The following is a 16,605-nucleotide window of genomic DNA, read 5'->3' as shown; positions in this document are numbered from 1 at the left end:
GGTCTGGAATACTCCTTATGCACACACGCTGGTAGGGTAGAGGTACCAAAGTGATCAAGTAGACAGAGACAACAGAAGGGACCGAACAGAAGAAAGACTGACTCTGATGTAATGAGCATGATGACTGTAATGTCATAGTGTCATAGACGTCATGGCAACACAGAGAAGGCCTGGCTCAGACTGCAGACGCAGGGGGAGTGGCGAGCCCTACCTTGGAGTGCAGGCGCACCCAGCGGCTGTAGAGGGCGTGCTTGCAGAGGCGAGACGGCCGCCCTGCGTCGTCCTTTCCGGTGGTGGCGTTGATCACCTCCAGCCCCTGGTCCCCCACCGTCCAGTTAACGCTGAAGTTGGGGGCTTTGCCTGGCTGGCGGGCCTCAGCATTGCTTATCCCTGAACAGAGAGAGATCCACAGTACTGAGAGAGCAACAATGAATCCACAGAAACACTGAACGCAGGGAGACCCTGAACACGTAAAAACACTGAACACACAGTAACAGTGAACACGCAAAAACACTGAACATGCAAAAACACTGAACACACAGAAACACTGAATATGCAAACACAGAACACAGAAGCATGCTGAACAGGCAAAAGCACTTAACATGCAGAAACACTGAACACGAAAAACTGAATACAAACACTGAAGATGCAGAAACACTGAACGCACAGACACACTGAACACGCAAGAACTGTACACAACGAAACACTGAACATGCAGAAGCACTGAACAAAGCAGAACCACTGAACACGCAAACACTGCACACGGAAACACTGAAGATGCAAACACTGAAGACACAGAAACACTGAACACGCAAACACTGAACATGCAGAAACATTGAACATGCAAAAACACAGAACAGCAAAACATTTCTCAGACATTTCTTTTCTCAGACCGATCATCACAGATTTAAACTGAAACAGGACACAAAGGGTTCTGTGGGCATTTAGGGTGAAGTGGGATGGTAAGGTAGGGTGAAATGGGATGGTGATGTAGGGTGAAGTGGGATGGTGAGGTAGGGTGAAATGGAGTGGTGAAGTAGGGTGAAGTGGGATGGTGAGGTAGGGTGGAATGGGATGGTGAGGTAGGGTGAAGTGGGATGGTGAGGTAGGGTGGAATTGTGAAGTGGGCGAAGTGGGATGGTGAGGTAGGGTGGAATGGGAGGGTGAGGTAGGGTGGAATGGGATGGTGAGGTAGGGTGAAGTGGGATGGTGAGGTAGGGTGAAGTGGGATGGTGAGGTAGGGTGAAGTGGGATGGTGAGGTAGGGTGAAGTGGGAGGGTGAGGTAGGGTGAAGTGGGATGGTGAGGTAGGGTGAAGTGGGATGGTGAAGTAGGGTGGAAATGGGATGGTGAGGTAGGGTGGAGTGGGATGGTGAGGTAGGGTGGAATGGGATGGTGAAGTAGGGTGAAGTGGGGTGGTTAATTAGGATGAAGTGGGATGGTGAAGTAGGGTGAAGTGGGATGGTGAGGTAGGGTGGAATGGGATGGTGAAGTAGGGTGAAATGGGGTGGTGAAGTAGGGTGGAATGGGATGGTGAGGTAGGGTGAAGTGGGATGGTGAAGTAGGGTGAAGTGGGATGGTGAGGTAGAGTGAAGTGGGACGGGTGCCAGACGCTCACCGCTCAGCAGCGGCCGGTTGAGGGTGAAGGGCTGGGGCAGGTCCTCGATGTCGGCGATGCGCTGGTACACGGCGCGGGACAGGTGGTCTGCATGGTACAGGCTGCCCAGGATGATGCTGGAGAAGTAGATGGGCTCTGTGAAGTAGCTCATCAGTGAGCCCTGGACCCCCACCACGTTCCACCTGCGTGTGTACACACACACAAAAACACAAACACGCACACCACACACACACACACACACACACACACAAACAAGCACATGCACACACACACACAAAAACACAAACACGTGCAACATGTCAGGCACACACACACCACATAAAACACACAACAAGCACATGCACTAGTACACAGCACAAGCGCACACTGCAATTGGTAGGTCAGACAGAGCCTCACTGTGATTGGTAGATCAGACAGAGCCACACTGTGACTGGTAGATCAGACAGAACCTCGCTGTGTCTATAAGACACTGACTGTGAGGCGGTCTGCATGTCCATGCAGGGGAAAGCAGGGGGCGATGGGTGCCAGCGTGGGGCAGCGGGGAAGGCTGACCTGGTGATTTTGTCACTGCAGGACATGGTGAGGAGCCGTTCCCCCTGCAGAACCCCGTCCCATGTCTGGATGGTGTTGCTGGACCTCACTGGGATCGTTCCCTCGCCAGACTCAATCTTGGTCCGGAGCTGACCCCGCGCTTTCCTGTTTGGGTGCCTGTCTCCCTGGTCTTAGGAAGAGAACGGACCAATCAGGGCGCGGAAAGCACCACAGTGTCACTCAGTCTCCGTCCTTTACTCAGTCTCTGTTACTTTGCTCAGTCTCTGTCCTTTACTCAGTCTCTGTTACTTTGCTCAGTCTCTGTCCTTTACTCAGTCTCTGTTACTTTGCTCAGTCTCTGTCCTTTACTCAGTCTCTGTTACTTTGCTCAGTCTCTGTCCTTTACTCAGTTTCTGTTACTTTTCTCAGTCTCGGTCCTTTACTCAGTCTCTGTTACTTTGCTCAGTCTCGGTCCTTTACTCAGTCTCTGTTACTTTGCTCAGTCTCTGTCCTTTACTCAGTCTCTGTTACTTTACTTATTCTCTGTCCTTTACTCTCAGCTTTGTGTTTTTTATCAGTCTTCATCTTTGTGAACATGTTCAAGTTCCTCAGTTCCAGGTACTGTTCTTTGGTCTTATTTTCCCTGTCCCATTTTCTCCAATGAGGGGTTTGCCCTGGGTAGCCAGACTAAAACACAAGGCTATGATAAACAGCAATATGGCAAAAATGTGTTTCCAACAAGACTCAGGAAGAGCAGTATTAACAAGGGCAGAGAGACCGATAAAACAGCTTTAAATAAATAAAACGATCCTTGTACTAAAGCGTTGTGCCTTCTCAAACTTCTGATGGAGCTATATTTAAAATGAATGGATGAAAAAAGCATGTAAAACATTACCAAATTAATTGAATAAAAGAAACAAGACCCTAGGGATTGAATTCATTCACTCATTACTGTATATTTACTACATCCAGAATATGTGACCCAGCTATGGGAAATGAAGAAACTAATTAAATGAATCTGTTGGCTGGGTTGGTTTAAGCAACTGCTGGAGACAGAGAGACTAGCCCAAAGCCATTCCCTGAGCGTTAGTGTATGTCTAAGAGAGACACTAAGAGGTAATGGAGAATCGGCTCAACCATGCAGAGCATACAAGACAAGTACGGCTCAAACATCCACAAGCGAAGATCCATTCATCTCACCATTAGAAAAATACACAAAAGAATTCTGTAGACCAACACAAGGAAGAGGTACAGTACTGCAGTACAGTGATGAACAGACAAGCTGTGGCAGCAGTGGCCAAAGAGGTGGAGATAAGAAAGGGGAGGGGCATTATGTACAGTCATAGAAACAGGAAAGGGGAGGGGCCTCACACACAGGGGAGAGGACAGAAAGGGGGAGGGGCTTCACACACAAGAGCAGAGACAGAAAGGAGGAGGGGCTTGAAACACAGGGGTAAGAGACAGAAAAGAGTAGGGGCTTGACACACAGGGGTAGAGACAAAACAGGCTAGGGACTTCCCACAGAGGAGCAGAGACAGGAAAGGGAAGTGGCTTTCATACCCTCCACGCCCACTTCATGCGGTGAGAAGATTCGAGCATCGCCGCAGGGTGAAGTGCTGATGTAGAGATGAAACTGAACGTTGTCTTTCAGCCTGTAGCCTTGACTGTCACAGCGGCTGAATACGGACTTCTGCTGCTCGTTCTTCTTACTGCTACGAGACACGGGGGATAGAGGGGGAGGAGTGTGCCTTAAAAACCGATTAAGGCACACCGCACAAACACATCAGTCTGCAAACACCCTCCGGGCAGCACCCATGATACTGCAAATAATTTAAAGATTTGCAATTACCTTGGTACATCTACAGTACATGGTAAAACCAAAATGCATAAAAATATCCTTTAAAAAAAAAAAAGGCTGAGAATCTGCACATTAACCGTACATGACTTTCTTAATTACAAATCTAAAATTGAGGAGTACAGAGTGAAATCAAGAAAAAAATATGTCATTGCCCCGAACAAATATGGTGGGCACTGTAACACAGCTTAACGAACAATGTCTAGCTTTGGACAGGTGTAGGGAGCTACTGAGTTAAAACTCCATTGATTTGCCACCTATGCTCTAGCTGTCCTGTAGTATTTTTGTGGCCTGTCGGGTGCAAAATAGTCACTGGTGTCCAGGCAAGTATAATGTGCTATAGCTGCCCACATACTTGTAATGACTTGGCCAATAATTCAAGAGGATAAAGTTAATGATTCCAGTTCTGGGAGAAAAACATGGCTGACGAGGTTACAAGGCACAAGGGCCCAGAAGGGTGTTCTAAGTATTCCCGGTGTGTGTTATCATGTGACTCACCCGAGGAAGAGCTCCAGCTGAGTGTACAGGTACCTGATGAGGGACCGGCGCGCTATGATCTCCGCATGGCAGTCGTTCAGCGCGAGCCCGCGGTCACTCATGTACTCGCCGTTAATGCACTTGGTTCCCGTGGAAACGCAGATCACCTGGGCCTCTTTCACATCTGTGCCTGAGTGTCGGCAGGGAGAGGAGAAAGAGTCAACATGGCCGACGCATGCATCGCAACACTGCACACCTGATTTCATACTGATTATTTACTTTCAATTCAAGCATAGGAAATACTTTTGATAAGATGGAGAATTTTAACACAGTTGCAGTTTTTGTCCATTGTCCAGCATTTTTTTTTTCCCATACTTCCAAACATTCCCTAAGATATTTTATAATATATATGCTGCATATGCTGCATACCTGTTGTCATGACAACGCCAGCCAGAACTTTCCGTCGTGCGTGAGGAGATGTGAAGCCATCCGTAAGCTCGCTGAACTTGTCCACCACCAACCGGGACACAGCGTCTGCAAGGACCTGTGACAGGAGAGCTTACTGATCCCGCCTAATTTAACAACCTTACAGATCCCGCACATTTCAGAGATTCCTAACCACAGAATTGATCCCACCCACCTTAGAGATTCTTCACAACCTTGCTGATCCTGCCCATCTTAAAGATTCCTAACAACCACATCAATCTTGCCCATTGTAATTCCTACTGGACATTTAAAGGCATGCATACAGTGTATTTAAACTGAAAAAGGGAGCTAAATTTAAGGGGTTAACTTTATGGCCCCCATGCTGCATAGGGCCTGATGCCGTTTCAGGCCAACAGGGGAAGCTAAAAGGTTTCTCTATCTTGTACATAAAACTTCAAAACTATTTATTGTTCTCTCAGTTAAATACTATAATGTAAGTACCTCAAACAGCCTTAATCTCATTTGGCTATGGGTAGCTTCTCTGACTATAACTGAGAGCACCACATCTATAAATATTTAATTATACACAAAATTATAGCACTTAAAACAGCATTTAATTGAGACGGCAAAATTCTTGCTAAAACTATGCTAATTATGTCCATAATGCAGTTGCACAGGGTGGACAGGGCTGGTTACTCTGGAGTGGGTGTGGCCTGCATGGCAGGTGGGCGGAGCCTGGGCTGCGGCTCTTACTTGCGGGAGGTGCAGCTGCAGGCCCTCGCGGGGGATTGGCTGACGGGAGGGGGTCTGGTCCAGCTGCATGTTGAAGAGCGCGGACAGGGCGGCCTGGGCCGCGCGGGCCTTGGCCAGCTTCTTGTTCCGGCCGGAGCCCTGGAAGGTCTGCTCGTCCACGGTGACGGACATGACAAAGTTCTTGGCGTGGCTCTCGCCGCTCTCCGACACGAAGTCGTACCGCAGCCCTGGCCGCAGCTCGTTCAGGATCATGACGGGGTTCTTGGCGCTGGAGGGGGCGGGCAGCGGGGACGGCGCAGGGCTGGAGGCACCGGCCCCCGCGGTCGGGGGGTCCTCCCCCGGGGAGCCCAGGGCCCCGTTGCCGTTGGAGCCCAGGTAAAAGGAGTCCTCGGGCGGGGCCGGGGTCTCGAAGCCGTTGAAGAGCACGTCGGCGAAGTCGGCCTGGTCGGACGTGAAGTCGGTGTTGACGGTGAGCGTGCGCCCCATGGCCAGGTGCGCCTCCGAGGCGTTGGGGAACTGGACGAAGGAGCGCAGCGCCTTCTCCGCCGCGGTCAGCTTGGCCTTCTTCTTGGTGGGGCCCGAGCCCTCGAAGAGCTGCCCGTTGACCTCCACGGTCATGACGAAGACGGGGGCGTGCACGGGGCCCGTCTGCGAGAGCAGCCGGTACTGCAGGCCCGGCTTGATCTCGTTCAGCTGCATCAGCGCGTTCTTGGGCAGGACGGGCCCCGGCGTCTTCTTGCGCTTTTTGGCGCGAAACTTGGAGTGGGCGTGCCCGTTATTACCCTCCTCCAGGGGGCGCTTCCTGCCCCCGCCTCCACTGCCATTGGGGAGCTGGACTGCCTCGCCTCCCCCTTCTTTGGACGACACGTTGTCCAGATTGCAGTTTTCCTTCACATCAGCGCTGCTTGAACCTGTGAGACAGAGTAGCTAAGCACACCTTCATAATGTTTTGCTTTAATGTTACGAAACAAGGTCATGTGTGCAGTACTCTAATGCGCATCTTTGAAGTTAAACAAAGTGATACATTATAGCTATGCGTCTACCGGAATAAATTATTCCTCAAGTTCTGCTTTTAAATTCAAGAAAAAAACATATGAATTTAACTTTTGCTTCAGATGAGTTTCAAGGTCACACATATGGGATAATTATTCCTCACCTCACAGATGAATACAGAAAATGCTTAAAGTGTCATGTTTTTTCAGGCAGGATATCTCAGAGTTTCAGTAAGGAGGACAGGAGAGGTGGAGGAAAAGTACAGAGAGAAGAAGAGAGGAGAGGACAGGAAAGGAGATGAGGTACTCACTCATATTCTCCTCTTCATCTCCATCCATTGTGAAGTATTCCTGCTGGGACGTGCTCTTGCCTGTAGTACACAGAACGAGAGAAGCCAGTTAGGACTCCCTCTCTATCACACACACACACATGCTACATAACATATGCACGCACGCACGCACATACACATCCCTATCTACTGAAGCTTTCAGCAGAACTGAAAGCCCACATTTGTAACCTTGTTTGTAACCAAAATGTTGGGGAAGCACAGACTCGTCTAGAATGTGATTGTATGCAGAGCCACAGCAAGATTTTCCTTCACTGGAACTAAGGGGCCTAGCCCAAACCATGCAAAACAGCCCCAGACTAAGGGGTGTCCCCATATACTTCTGGTCATAATGTATAGTGTATCTGGGAATCTGGGGGGATGAAAAGTTCAGTTTAGACACTTAAAAACCTGAAGGTTAAACTGGGATGTATTATAGGAATAGAATGCTTCAATTTTGCAGCAAAGAAAAGCAGAAAAGAATGCCTCTGCTTCCACACTGCAGGCTATTGACACAGTGGTCATGGTGCCTTATGTTACATTATTAATGCCAAATCTCTCATTCATTGTTCTTTTGTAGAAAAGGGCGGCCTGCCTTCTTTAGTTTACTGTAGATGACTTCATTGGAACATTTTAATTTCTATTTATTTACAAATTCCCTAACTAAATTGTTAACTGGAGCATGAATTCTTACAACTTTCATTTATAATGCCTGCCTTTTTCCAGTACCTTGTCCTTCCATAGAATTTAGAAAAATGTAATTGTTATGCTCCATGGTCCTTGAACCAGCTCCAGGAGTACATTAACATAAAGATAAACACACACACACACACACACACACACACAGGCATAGTAATGACGTGACAGAGGAGACAGTAACAGTGAGTAATGATAAAACACGGACTGTGACGTAACAGTATTTATGTGACACAGTGCACAGTGATGTTACAGTAAGTATTGATGCAACAGTTCAGTGCAATAACTGTAATGATATCATACAGTGCGCAATCATGTAACATTAATGATGCAACAGTAAACAATGATGTAGGAGACAAACGGCCTCCAGGCTTCCTCTTCACATCTTTATTCATGACCCAAGCAAATTAACTTAACCTGAATAGCCTAATGAATTTAAGCCGGCTGAACTGAATTTGGCCAGTGACACCAAATATGCTGGCGCAATTATTACTAATTAAAGATTGAATTTCCAGGAACAAAATTCAAATGGCAGAAACAGGCCTAGAGTCTGCATATATTTCACACAATTGCATCGGCTCAAGTGTACCCAGCCAAGCTCTCCTAATGAGTCGTAATGGGGTGAGCTCAAATGAGACCCATTTTCTGGATGTAATATTTTTGCATGGTCACTGCAAATACAGTACTTACAGTTTCACTTTTTACCAGTAAATCTGCAAGTGCAATACAGCATATCTTTATTCACATTACTGAGACAGCCAAATTAATGAATTGGGGAGAACACAGACTGCCTCAGATTGGGGGGGGGGGGCGGTGCGTTTTCCACATTAGTCATGATTACATTTGGTGAGATATGACCTTTCCTTTCACAACTGACACAATAGCATTTCTCTTGCTGTCACTGTTCCTTGTCAAAATCATGTGCATGATTCATCAAACGTTTTAAGTGTCAAGCAATCATTTTCAGCCTTTCAGATACTTTTATTATGAAACAAAGCTTGATGCTGTGCAACACCCAGTGTCAGAGTTTCTGTGCTTCAAGAAATCTGTTTGTGGCAGTGGAGACATTTTCATCTGAAAGCCAAGATGTCAGTCAGATCCTGCAGCTACAGCAATACACTGTAGCACAAACAACATGTTGAGTTCAGCCTTGGCACTCACCTCAGGCACAAACTACAGAATTAAGTATATACTCTCATCAGACACACACTACAGCATTAGGTACATACTCATGTGACATGCCAGCCAAAAATTACACATCCAAGTACAAACTCACATCAGACACAAATCACAGATCCAGGTACATAATCATATTAAACATAAACAACAGAATCAGGTATGTACTGACTACAGACTAAGTACAGATTCAGGGATGTACTCACATCAGCCAAAAACTACAGATTCAGGTACGGTACATATTGACCTCAGACATAAACTACAGATTCAGGTATGGTACATATTGACCTCAGACATAAACTACAGATTCACTACTCACATCAGCCACCACTGCAGCTCCACATACTATAAGTATCTACAGATCACAAGCATTACAGTAGGCATGAACAGCCCTGTGTGCAGAGCTTTGCATCCATCTCATATTCACATAATCAGAGTGAAATACACACATGCATACTGTACACACACACACACACACACACACACACAGAGCAGTCATTAGCTGAGGCAGAAGACTGTCACCATATCTTCCGCAGTTAATGTTACAGTACAGCATTGGCACTTCTGCTTCTTGTGAAAAAGTTAAGAACCGTACACATTCGCGCACACACACACACACACACACACACACACACAGCTACCTCTGCGTTCCGAGCGTTTCTTACGCCGCCTCTTGGACCGGCCGCTGACGAGGCAGTGATAAGCAGGCAGGCCGCGGGAGTCCTGCTGAAGAGGAGGCATGCTGTACAGAGAGGGTCGCTCCCCTGCGCTCTCTCTGAAGAGTGCCACGCTCCCCTGTGCTCTCTCTGCAGAGCGCCACGCTCCCCTGTGCTCTCTCTCTACAGAGCGCCACGCTCCCCTGTGCTCTCTCTACCACACTCCCCTGAGCTCCCTGCACAGAGGTGTGAACTCTCTCCCCTCTCTGGCGTCTCTCCGCTCTGCGCCCCGTGCTCCACCTCCGCCCCCCCTTTCCTTGCGCTCAGCTCGTCACTGCGGGGAGGGGCAGCAGTGAGGGGGCTGAAGTCTCCCGGGCAGCAGGGTGCCGATTCGGTCTCGAGCGGCTCTCCGCTTCCGCATGAAGACAGGACGCTAACCTCGCCCTGTAAAGCAGGGGGTCCTCAATCTTACCCAGAGAGGGAGCAGTTCCACACCTGATTCTACTAACAACTGAAGTCTTCGCTAAGGACCTTGATTGGTACATTCAGGTGTGGAACTGCTTGGTTGAAACAAAGGCCTAGGCTGCACCCACACCGGCCCTTGCTGGATGAGACTGAGGATCCCTGCCTTAAAGCCAGGTGGAGCTCTCCCTCGGTCCCACGCCCTACCCCACACACTGGCAGAACATGCTCACAGGTGAGGCCGCTGCGTGATCACGCCTCCCGAGTCTGCTGCTCCCGGGAATTCTCAGTCGGCTAATTACACATCTTGCTGTCAGCGCTACAGCGCCTCCTATTGGCGGGAGGTCCTGTGGGCTACCACAAAGAGTAATACACTGAATAAGAAGAAGAAGAAGCCAGATATTCTGTTTCCTTTTCTTAACATTGAAAGGTCTGTTTCTGCCATCATATAAATCTGTAATGTCCCAAAACCGACCTGTGTTACAATGACCCGGTGTATGATAATAGACATAACACTAAGCTACATCAACAAGAACCACAACTGCAAAAAAAAAACCCAACTGATGAACAGGCATTTATTATGGCAGACACACAAGGGAGTTATCTATCTGATGAATGTAAAATACTCTATCTGCATACAGTACTGTGCAAAAGTCAGAGACTACCCTTTCTTCCATTGCAAGGATATGCTAATTATTTTTCACTGTCAGAAAAAAATGCAGCAAACATATATTTAACACAAAATTATACAAAAACCTCCAGCACTATGTACAATATCAAATCTTTCAGCATTTAGTGTGTCCAACCAGTGCCTTTATTACAGCTTCCGTTATTTTCAGGAAACTTGCTTTGAGTTTTTTTGAAGAAATCTGCAGGGATATTTTTCCATGCTTCTTGAAAAACACCAAAGTCCAGACACAAAAGTTGGTCGCATTTTCTGCTTCTCTCAATCCAAGTAATGATGATGGACTCTGGACTCTGGGGTGGCTAGTCCATTGTTCTGAGAACACGAGCAGCTTGATCTGCTTAGCAGTGTGCTTGGGGGTCATTATCTTGCTGTAGAATGAATCTGCTCCCAATTAAATATTGTCAAGAGGGTACTGCACAATATGTTAAGACTCATTTGCATGTATCAGCATTCATGATGACTTCAGTCAAAACCAAATCACTAACTCCAAACATCGTTATAAAATCCCAAACTTCCTCCACCATACTTGACTGACATTTTCAGCCTTTCAGAGACCTTTACTGTGCTTCAAGAAATCAGTTTGTGGCAGTGGAGATATTCTCATCTGAAAGGCAAGATGTCAATCAGATCTTCCGGCTGCTACCGCAATACACTGTAGCACAAACAACACGTAGAGTTCAGCCTTAGCACTCACCTCAGACACAAACTACGGAATTAGGTACATGCAGGGCCGGCCCAAGGTTTTTGGGGGCCCTAAACAAAAAGTCTACATGGGGCCCTCTGTTTTTGTCAAAAACTACCCCCCAAGCCCCAGCCAGCAAGATTTGGCACCAACAGAAATATATTTAGATTAATGAAAAAGCCATTGTCTTAGGGAACAAAATTATTTATTAAAAATATATATATTTATATATATCTTGGAGGGAGGGGGCCCCGAACCAATCGCAGGTCCCTAAACAAATGTTTACTTTGTTTATTGGGTCGAGCCGGCCCTGGGTACATGTTCAAGGGTTTCACCAGCCAAAAACTACAGATCCAGGGACGTACTCACATCAGACACAAACTGCAGATCCAGGTACATACTGGCATCAGACACAAACCACAGATTCAGGTAATTACTCATCTGAGACACAAACTGCAGATTAAGGTACGTACTGACCTGACTCAGATAGAAACTACAGATTCAGATAGGCCTAATTACTCATCTCCGGACATTTAAACTACAGACTCAGGACTACAGATTCAGATAATTATACAACCCGAAACTTAAACTGATCCTGCACCATGCTTGACTGATGGTCGTGGACATGGTTCTGAGAGTCTTTCATTGCTTAGGTGGCATACATACCGCCTTCTCTTCTGAAAATCTAGAACTTAGACTCATCGGTCCATAAATCCTTACTCCACATCTCAGGTGTACTAGAGAAAATGTAAGTGTTTGTAGCTGTTTGCTTGAATGTTACAGTCACTTTTGAAGGCAAAGGGTTCTAACATAACATCACTGGCATTAACTTTTTTGTTGGTTGGAAGTAAGTAAAACTGAAATATGGTAGCAGTGTGCACAACAGAAAGTGTGAACTAATACTGATAGATTTGATATTATACGCATCTGTATTTTTTTGTTTAATATGTTTCTTCCATTATTGTCTGATACTGAAAAAAACACCCGCACTGAATGGCCGATTTTACTGTAAATTGAATAAATGAAAGGGGTTGTCGTGGACTTTCGCACAATACTGCATATAGGCCTACAAGTGCAGTGAAGGCTGGAGCCTCACCAGGCAGCCAGAACCAACGCTGAAAAATGGAAACGGTCCTCTCTTTGAAAGTCTGGCCAGCAATCCCTCGCAGCTGTTGCAGAATAGGAATTGGAGTAATTTCTGATTCGTTATGAATATGCATGAAGGGGAGTGTCAGACAGCTCAGATGCTGCGAGAGCAGCTACCAATGCAGACAGTGCCACTACCCGCGACTTTAAGCTGGAGCCGCCAATGGAGCCGACAGTTTGGTACAGCAAGTAGGCCTAAACACCGCATCCGTGGTAACTGTACACAAGTTCACAACTGCATAGAAAAATGTACTCCCACTAATTCATATCCTCATACCCAGTTTTGCACAATGTATGAGGAAAATAGAAAAGCCATGTATTTCAATCCAAGCCCATATACTTAAAGAAATCAAACTTTTACTCCTCATAGTTTGCATTCATTTCAAAATGCAAAAGCCAAAATGTGTATTAAGAGCCTCTGAATGGAAGTTACCCATAGCCATTAAAAACACTGCCAATTCAGAAAGCTTTAAGAAAACGTAAATGCCTGGTTGCTAGAAAAAGCACAATTGTAATTCACAAAAAACTGATTTAATTGTTTTCTAATATTCTTTTGTAGACATTTTTAGACTGTAAATTTGATTGCATTTATACTGTTGTGTAATTGGTTTGCTGTGTAGCCATCGAAATTTTGAAAGTGTATGCACTTGCTTCCACTGCTCTTGCCCAGCATCAGGAACCAGAATGGAAATACATTTTTAACTTAATTGTGCCATCCTTGACAATGCAACACTGGCCTTTTATCAATTTGTCAAACAAAACTAAGAAATAAAACAGTGTGAAAATTATTTTTGAGGCACACACTGCATACTGCATACTGCACCCTGATGGAACCAAGTGGATTTGCAGCTTCACCTAAAATGCACCACAGGTTCAGGCCAGTCGCCCTCCACAGGATTCCATGCGTCTCTTCACCAAGCCACAAACAGCCTTGCTGTATGAAAGGGATAGTTTACTTTCCGAGGTTTTTGACATTATTACATTATTTCAATTATAGTGCAAGTTTTCCAAAATGTTTTCTTTTTTTTTTTTTCAAATGTCTCCATTTGCTGCGAAAGTTTCCACTCTCTGTTAAGGCAAACATTTTAACTGAAACATACATTCACCCCCTGAAACTAAAACTAAAAACAGATTTAAAAAATTTACACGGATCTCCGAAATAAAGACAAAATAAAAACTATACAATAAGCTGGAAATTAACTCATAATGAAACAAGCACGGAACCGTCCAGACCCACGGTGCAACTCACTTCTGAAGACACATATTAGCTGGCACCACCTACGCATGCGTCCCACAAAACGTTCCTCAAAGGTCGTCCGTGAGTGAGTGAGTGACCACAATTTGCCACGCATAGCCCACAGCAGCAGTTCCAGCACGCCGCGGGAAAAACTAATAAAGAAGGAAAAATTTGAATTGCCTAGCAAAATACAAAACTCCACCAGCAGAGGGCACACCAATCCGCACTGTTTCAATTCTCTGGCGCAAAAACAAAACAAATGACTGGAAGCCGCAGCCTAGCGCTCAGTGCCCACGTGCCGGTCCCATTCAGACCAGTCAGGAGGGCGGATGCAGCGGTGGTGTAAGTGGGAAATGGGAGTTCAGCCTGTGATCTCACAGTTGTGTTTGCTTTATAGAAGCATGTAAGAAATGTCTTGTGGAAAGAACAAAAATGCACAAGTAAACCGGGCAAATAAAACAGCCTGGAAAATTCCATTTGCATTGTTCTGAATTCCACTAGGAAAAAAAAAAAATATTTATCCACAGAGCTGTGGTGTGAGAGCAGGGCCAGAACAGGAAATAATATTGGTTTCCTAACTTACGCACATTACTAAGGTACATTACCGAAGCACATTACTAACTTGTGCACATTACTACCTCACACACATCACTAACTTACACTCATTATAAAATTTGGCACATTGCTAAAGCCTAGTACTAACTTACTCCTGTTACTACCTTACACACATTACCAGCTTGTGTGCATTACTAAATTCTCAATTCTTATCAAAGTATTTTTGTGTTTGAGTGTTATTTGGCACACAAATGCACCAAAGGCAGAAAGAACCCACAAAGCAAAACAACCAACAGTTTTGAAAATATGAACTGAAGCACTGTCATAGACCAGTCACCCAGTACAGTACTGCAGTACTAACAAGATGCCAGAAGATGGAGGCCTATTTGTACATTTCTACTTCTTAATGCATCACTTCCAAATGAAAACCACCATTGAATAAACACGCATTCCTTTTTGAGGTGAAACGTACTGCAATGTTTCTATTGGTCAGTCAGCCTGTGACCCTTGTTGACTGGACGATACTTCAGTAAAGACACACATGTGGGATGCCATTTCTCTCAGTGCTCTGTTATGACGCTCAAACAAACAGCCCCCATGAAGGAACCATTGTGAAGCGATCCCAGCCTTCCTCCAGAGCGTGCACAGATTTATTTACATAGCGGTGTAAATGCGCCGAGAACAAAACAACAGCTCTACAAGGTCCAGAGAGCCGGACAGAGAGGCCCAGGGGCAGATAGACAAACCGCGAGCCCCCCCCCCCCCCCTCCAGCAGCCCCCCCTCCCTCCCAGGAAGCAGTGGAGATACTGTCTGAATTAAACAATGTGGGTGCACCCCCTGAAAATATATTTATTTGGTAAGAAAAATAAATAAATAAATGACTTCAGAAGCTGACATCCTAGTAAGCAATACTGCAGATGATGGTACATCAGCCTTGCTGTGGCTCGGTGAATGAAAAAGAAGCTTTTGCTTTAGAACACGTTTCACTCAAAACAACTTAAAAACACTGCCAAATCATTTAGTTGATTTAGGTTTCCTCATAAGCATTAGTGGCATTAGTGACTGGGGTCTGCAAACAGAGTAGGCTACATGCAGGAAACACGCAAGCCAGACAAGCATAATGTGCTGATGTTGAGACTATTCTATATAAACGATGGATGGACAGTGCTGGGGGGTATTCTGTCATTCAATAAACCAACTGCACAAGAGCCAAACTGGTCTGAACCAGAACTAAAGCTGAGCTAAACCAGGACTAAACCTGAGCTAAACCAGGGATAAACCAAGGCCAAGCTGAACCAAAGCCGAAATGGGCCAAACGTGAGCTGAACTAAACGCAAAGCCACCCCTACTGCAGATTTCCTTACTGAGATTAAATTCCAATGCAGAAGCAGAATACGAGCGAAATTAAAGACGTTACAGAGAGCACAAGCCGTCAGGGTGAAATTACTGCGGTACCCCAGGGAAGACATTCAATTAAGAAAAAGACCTCTTGCTAATATCTACGCAACCTAAGGAACAACTTGTGTGAGGCAGTCTGTGCTTGTAGACACGGTCTGCATGCAGATGGACACATGCAGGACTGCAGTGGTCCTCTACAGGCGCAGTCTGCATGCAGATGGACACATGCAGGACTGCAGTGGTCCTCTGCAGGCGCAGTCTGCATGCACTGGACCCTCTACAGGGAACGGCACACGCTTTCGCTTCAAACAGCTAGCTGAGCTCCCGCACCGCAGACTAGCTGCACAGACTCCACATGGTGTTCAGACTGTTTTAAACCCCCACAGCAGATGACAGCGTGCCTTTATATCTCCAGATTGGTGGCTCTCCGCACATTTGGGGTGTGCGTGTGTGAGAGAGACAGAAAGAGAGAGAGACAGGACCACAGAGACGGGTACACTCACTGAACGCGTGGGAGCACACACAGTAGAGCACACGCACACACAACACACGCACGCGCGCACACACACACACACACACACGCACGCACGCACACATGCGCACACACACGCACACACCGGTTGTCTACCTCTGTGTGTCATGTGAGAAACATGAAGAGGGCAACCTGGTTTTCTTCTGAAAGTTTATCAGCATGACGTGACCCTCCGAAATAAAAAAAATTACAACTGGTTGCCAGAAAAACCAAAAAGGTCTTTCTCAAGTTGACAGTTTTTTTTTTCAAATCCCCTTTAATCAAGAGATGCAGTCATTGGCACTGAGAATGCTGGGAGATTTCTGCCCAGTGGAAAAGCTGTCTGCAAAGAGAATCATTCATGCAGGTTATCAGGGTCTATCAGCAGTACTTCCTGCGCCTCAGCTGTGGCCCACACAC

The 16,605-nt window shown here is 46.2% G+C and overlaps 1 protein-coding gene across 3 annotated transcripts in view; it reads right to left on the bottom strand.

Annotated features, from left to right (window-relative positions):
- Positions 1-16,605, bottom strand: part of LOC135250479 (double-stranded RNA-specific editase 1-like) — a 40,965-nt gene that overhangs the window by 2,064 nt on the left and 22,296 nt on the right. Inside the window, exons 1-9 of one of the 3 annotated variants that reach the window (XM_064326793.1) lie at positions 9,491-9,622; positions 6,963-7,022; positions 5,660-6,570; positions 4,910-5,024; positions 4,502-4,670; positions 3,709-3,860; positions 2,170-2,338; positions 1,618-1,733; positions 212-390 (exon numbers count right to left, since the gene is read on the bottom strand). In XM_064326793.1, the coding sequence (XP_064182863.1) occupies positions 212-390; positions 1,618-1,733; positions 2,170-2,338; positions 3,709-3,860; positions 4,502-4,670; positions 4,910-5,024; positions 5,660-6,570; positions 6,963-7,022; positions 9,491-9,590 (1,971 nt within the window). In that variant the 5' untranslated portion in view covers positions 9,591-9,622. Of the gene's footprint in view, positions 1-211; positions 391-1,617; positions 1,800-2,169; positions 2,339-3,708; positions 3,861-4,501; positions 4,671-4,909; positions 5,025-5,659; positions 6,571-6,962; positions 7,023-9,490; positions 9,623-16,605 lie in introns of those variants that run through there. The other 2 variants (XM_064326792.1, XM_064326794.1) reach the window with 2 other exon arrangements.

This window comes from Anguilla rostrata, chromosome 3 (assembly GCF_018555375.3).
Source record: "Anguilla rostrata isolate EN2019 chromosome 3, ASM1855537v3, whole genome shotgun sequence".
Classification (NCBI taxonomy): domain Eukaryota; kingdom Metazoa; phylum Chordata; class Actinopteri; order Anguilliformes; family Anguillidae; genus Anguilla; species Anguilla rostrata.
This window is presented reverse-complemented; position numbering and strand designations above follow the sequence as displayed.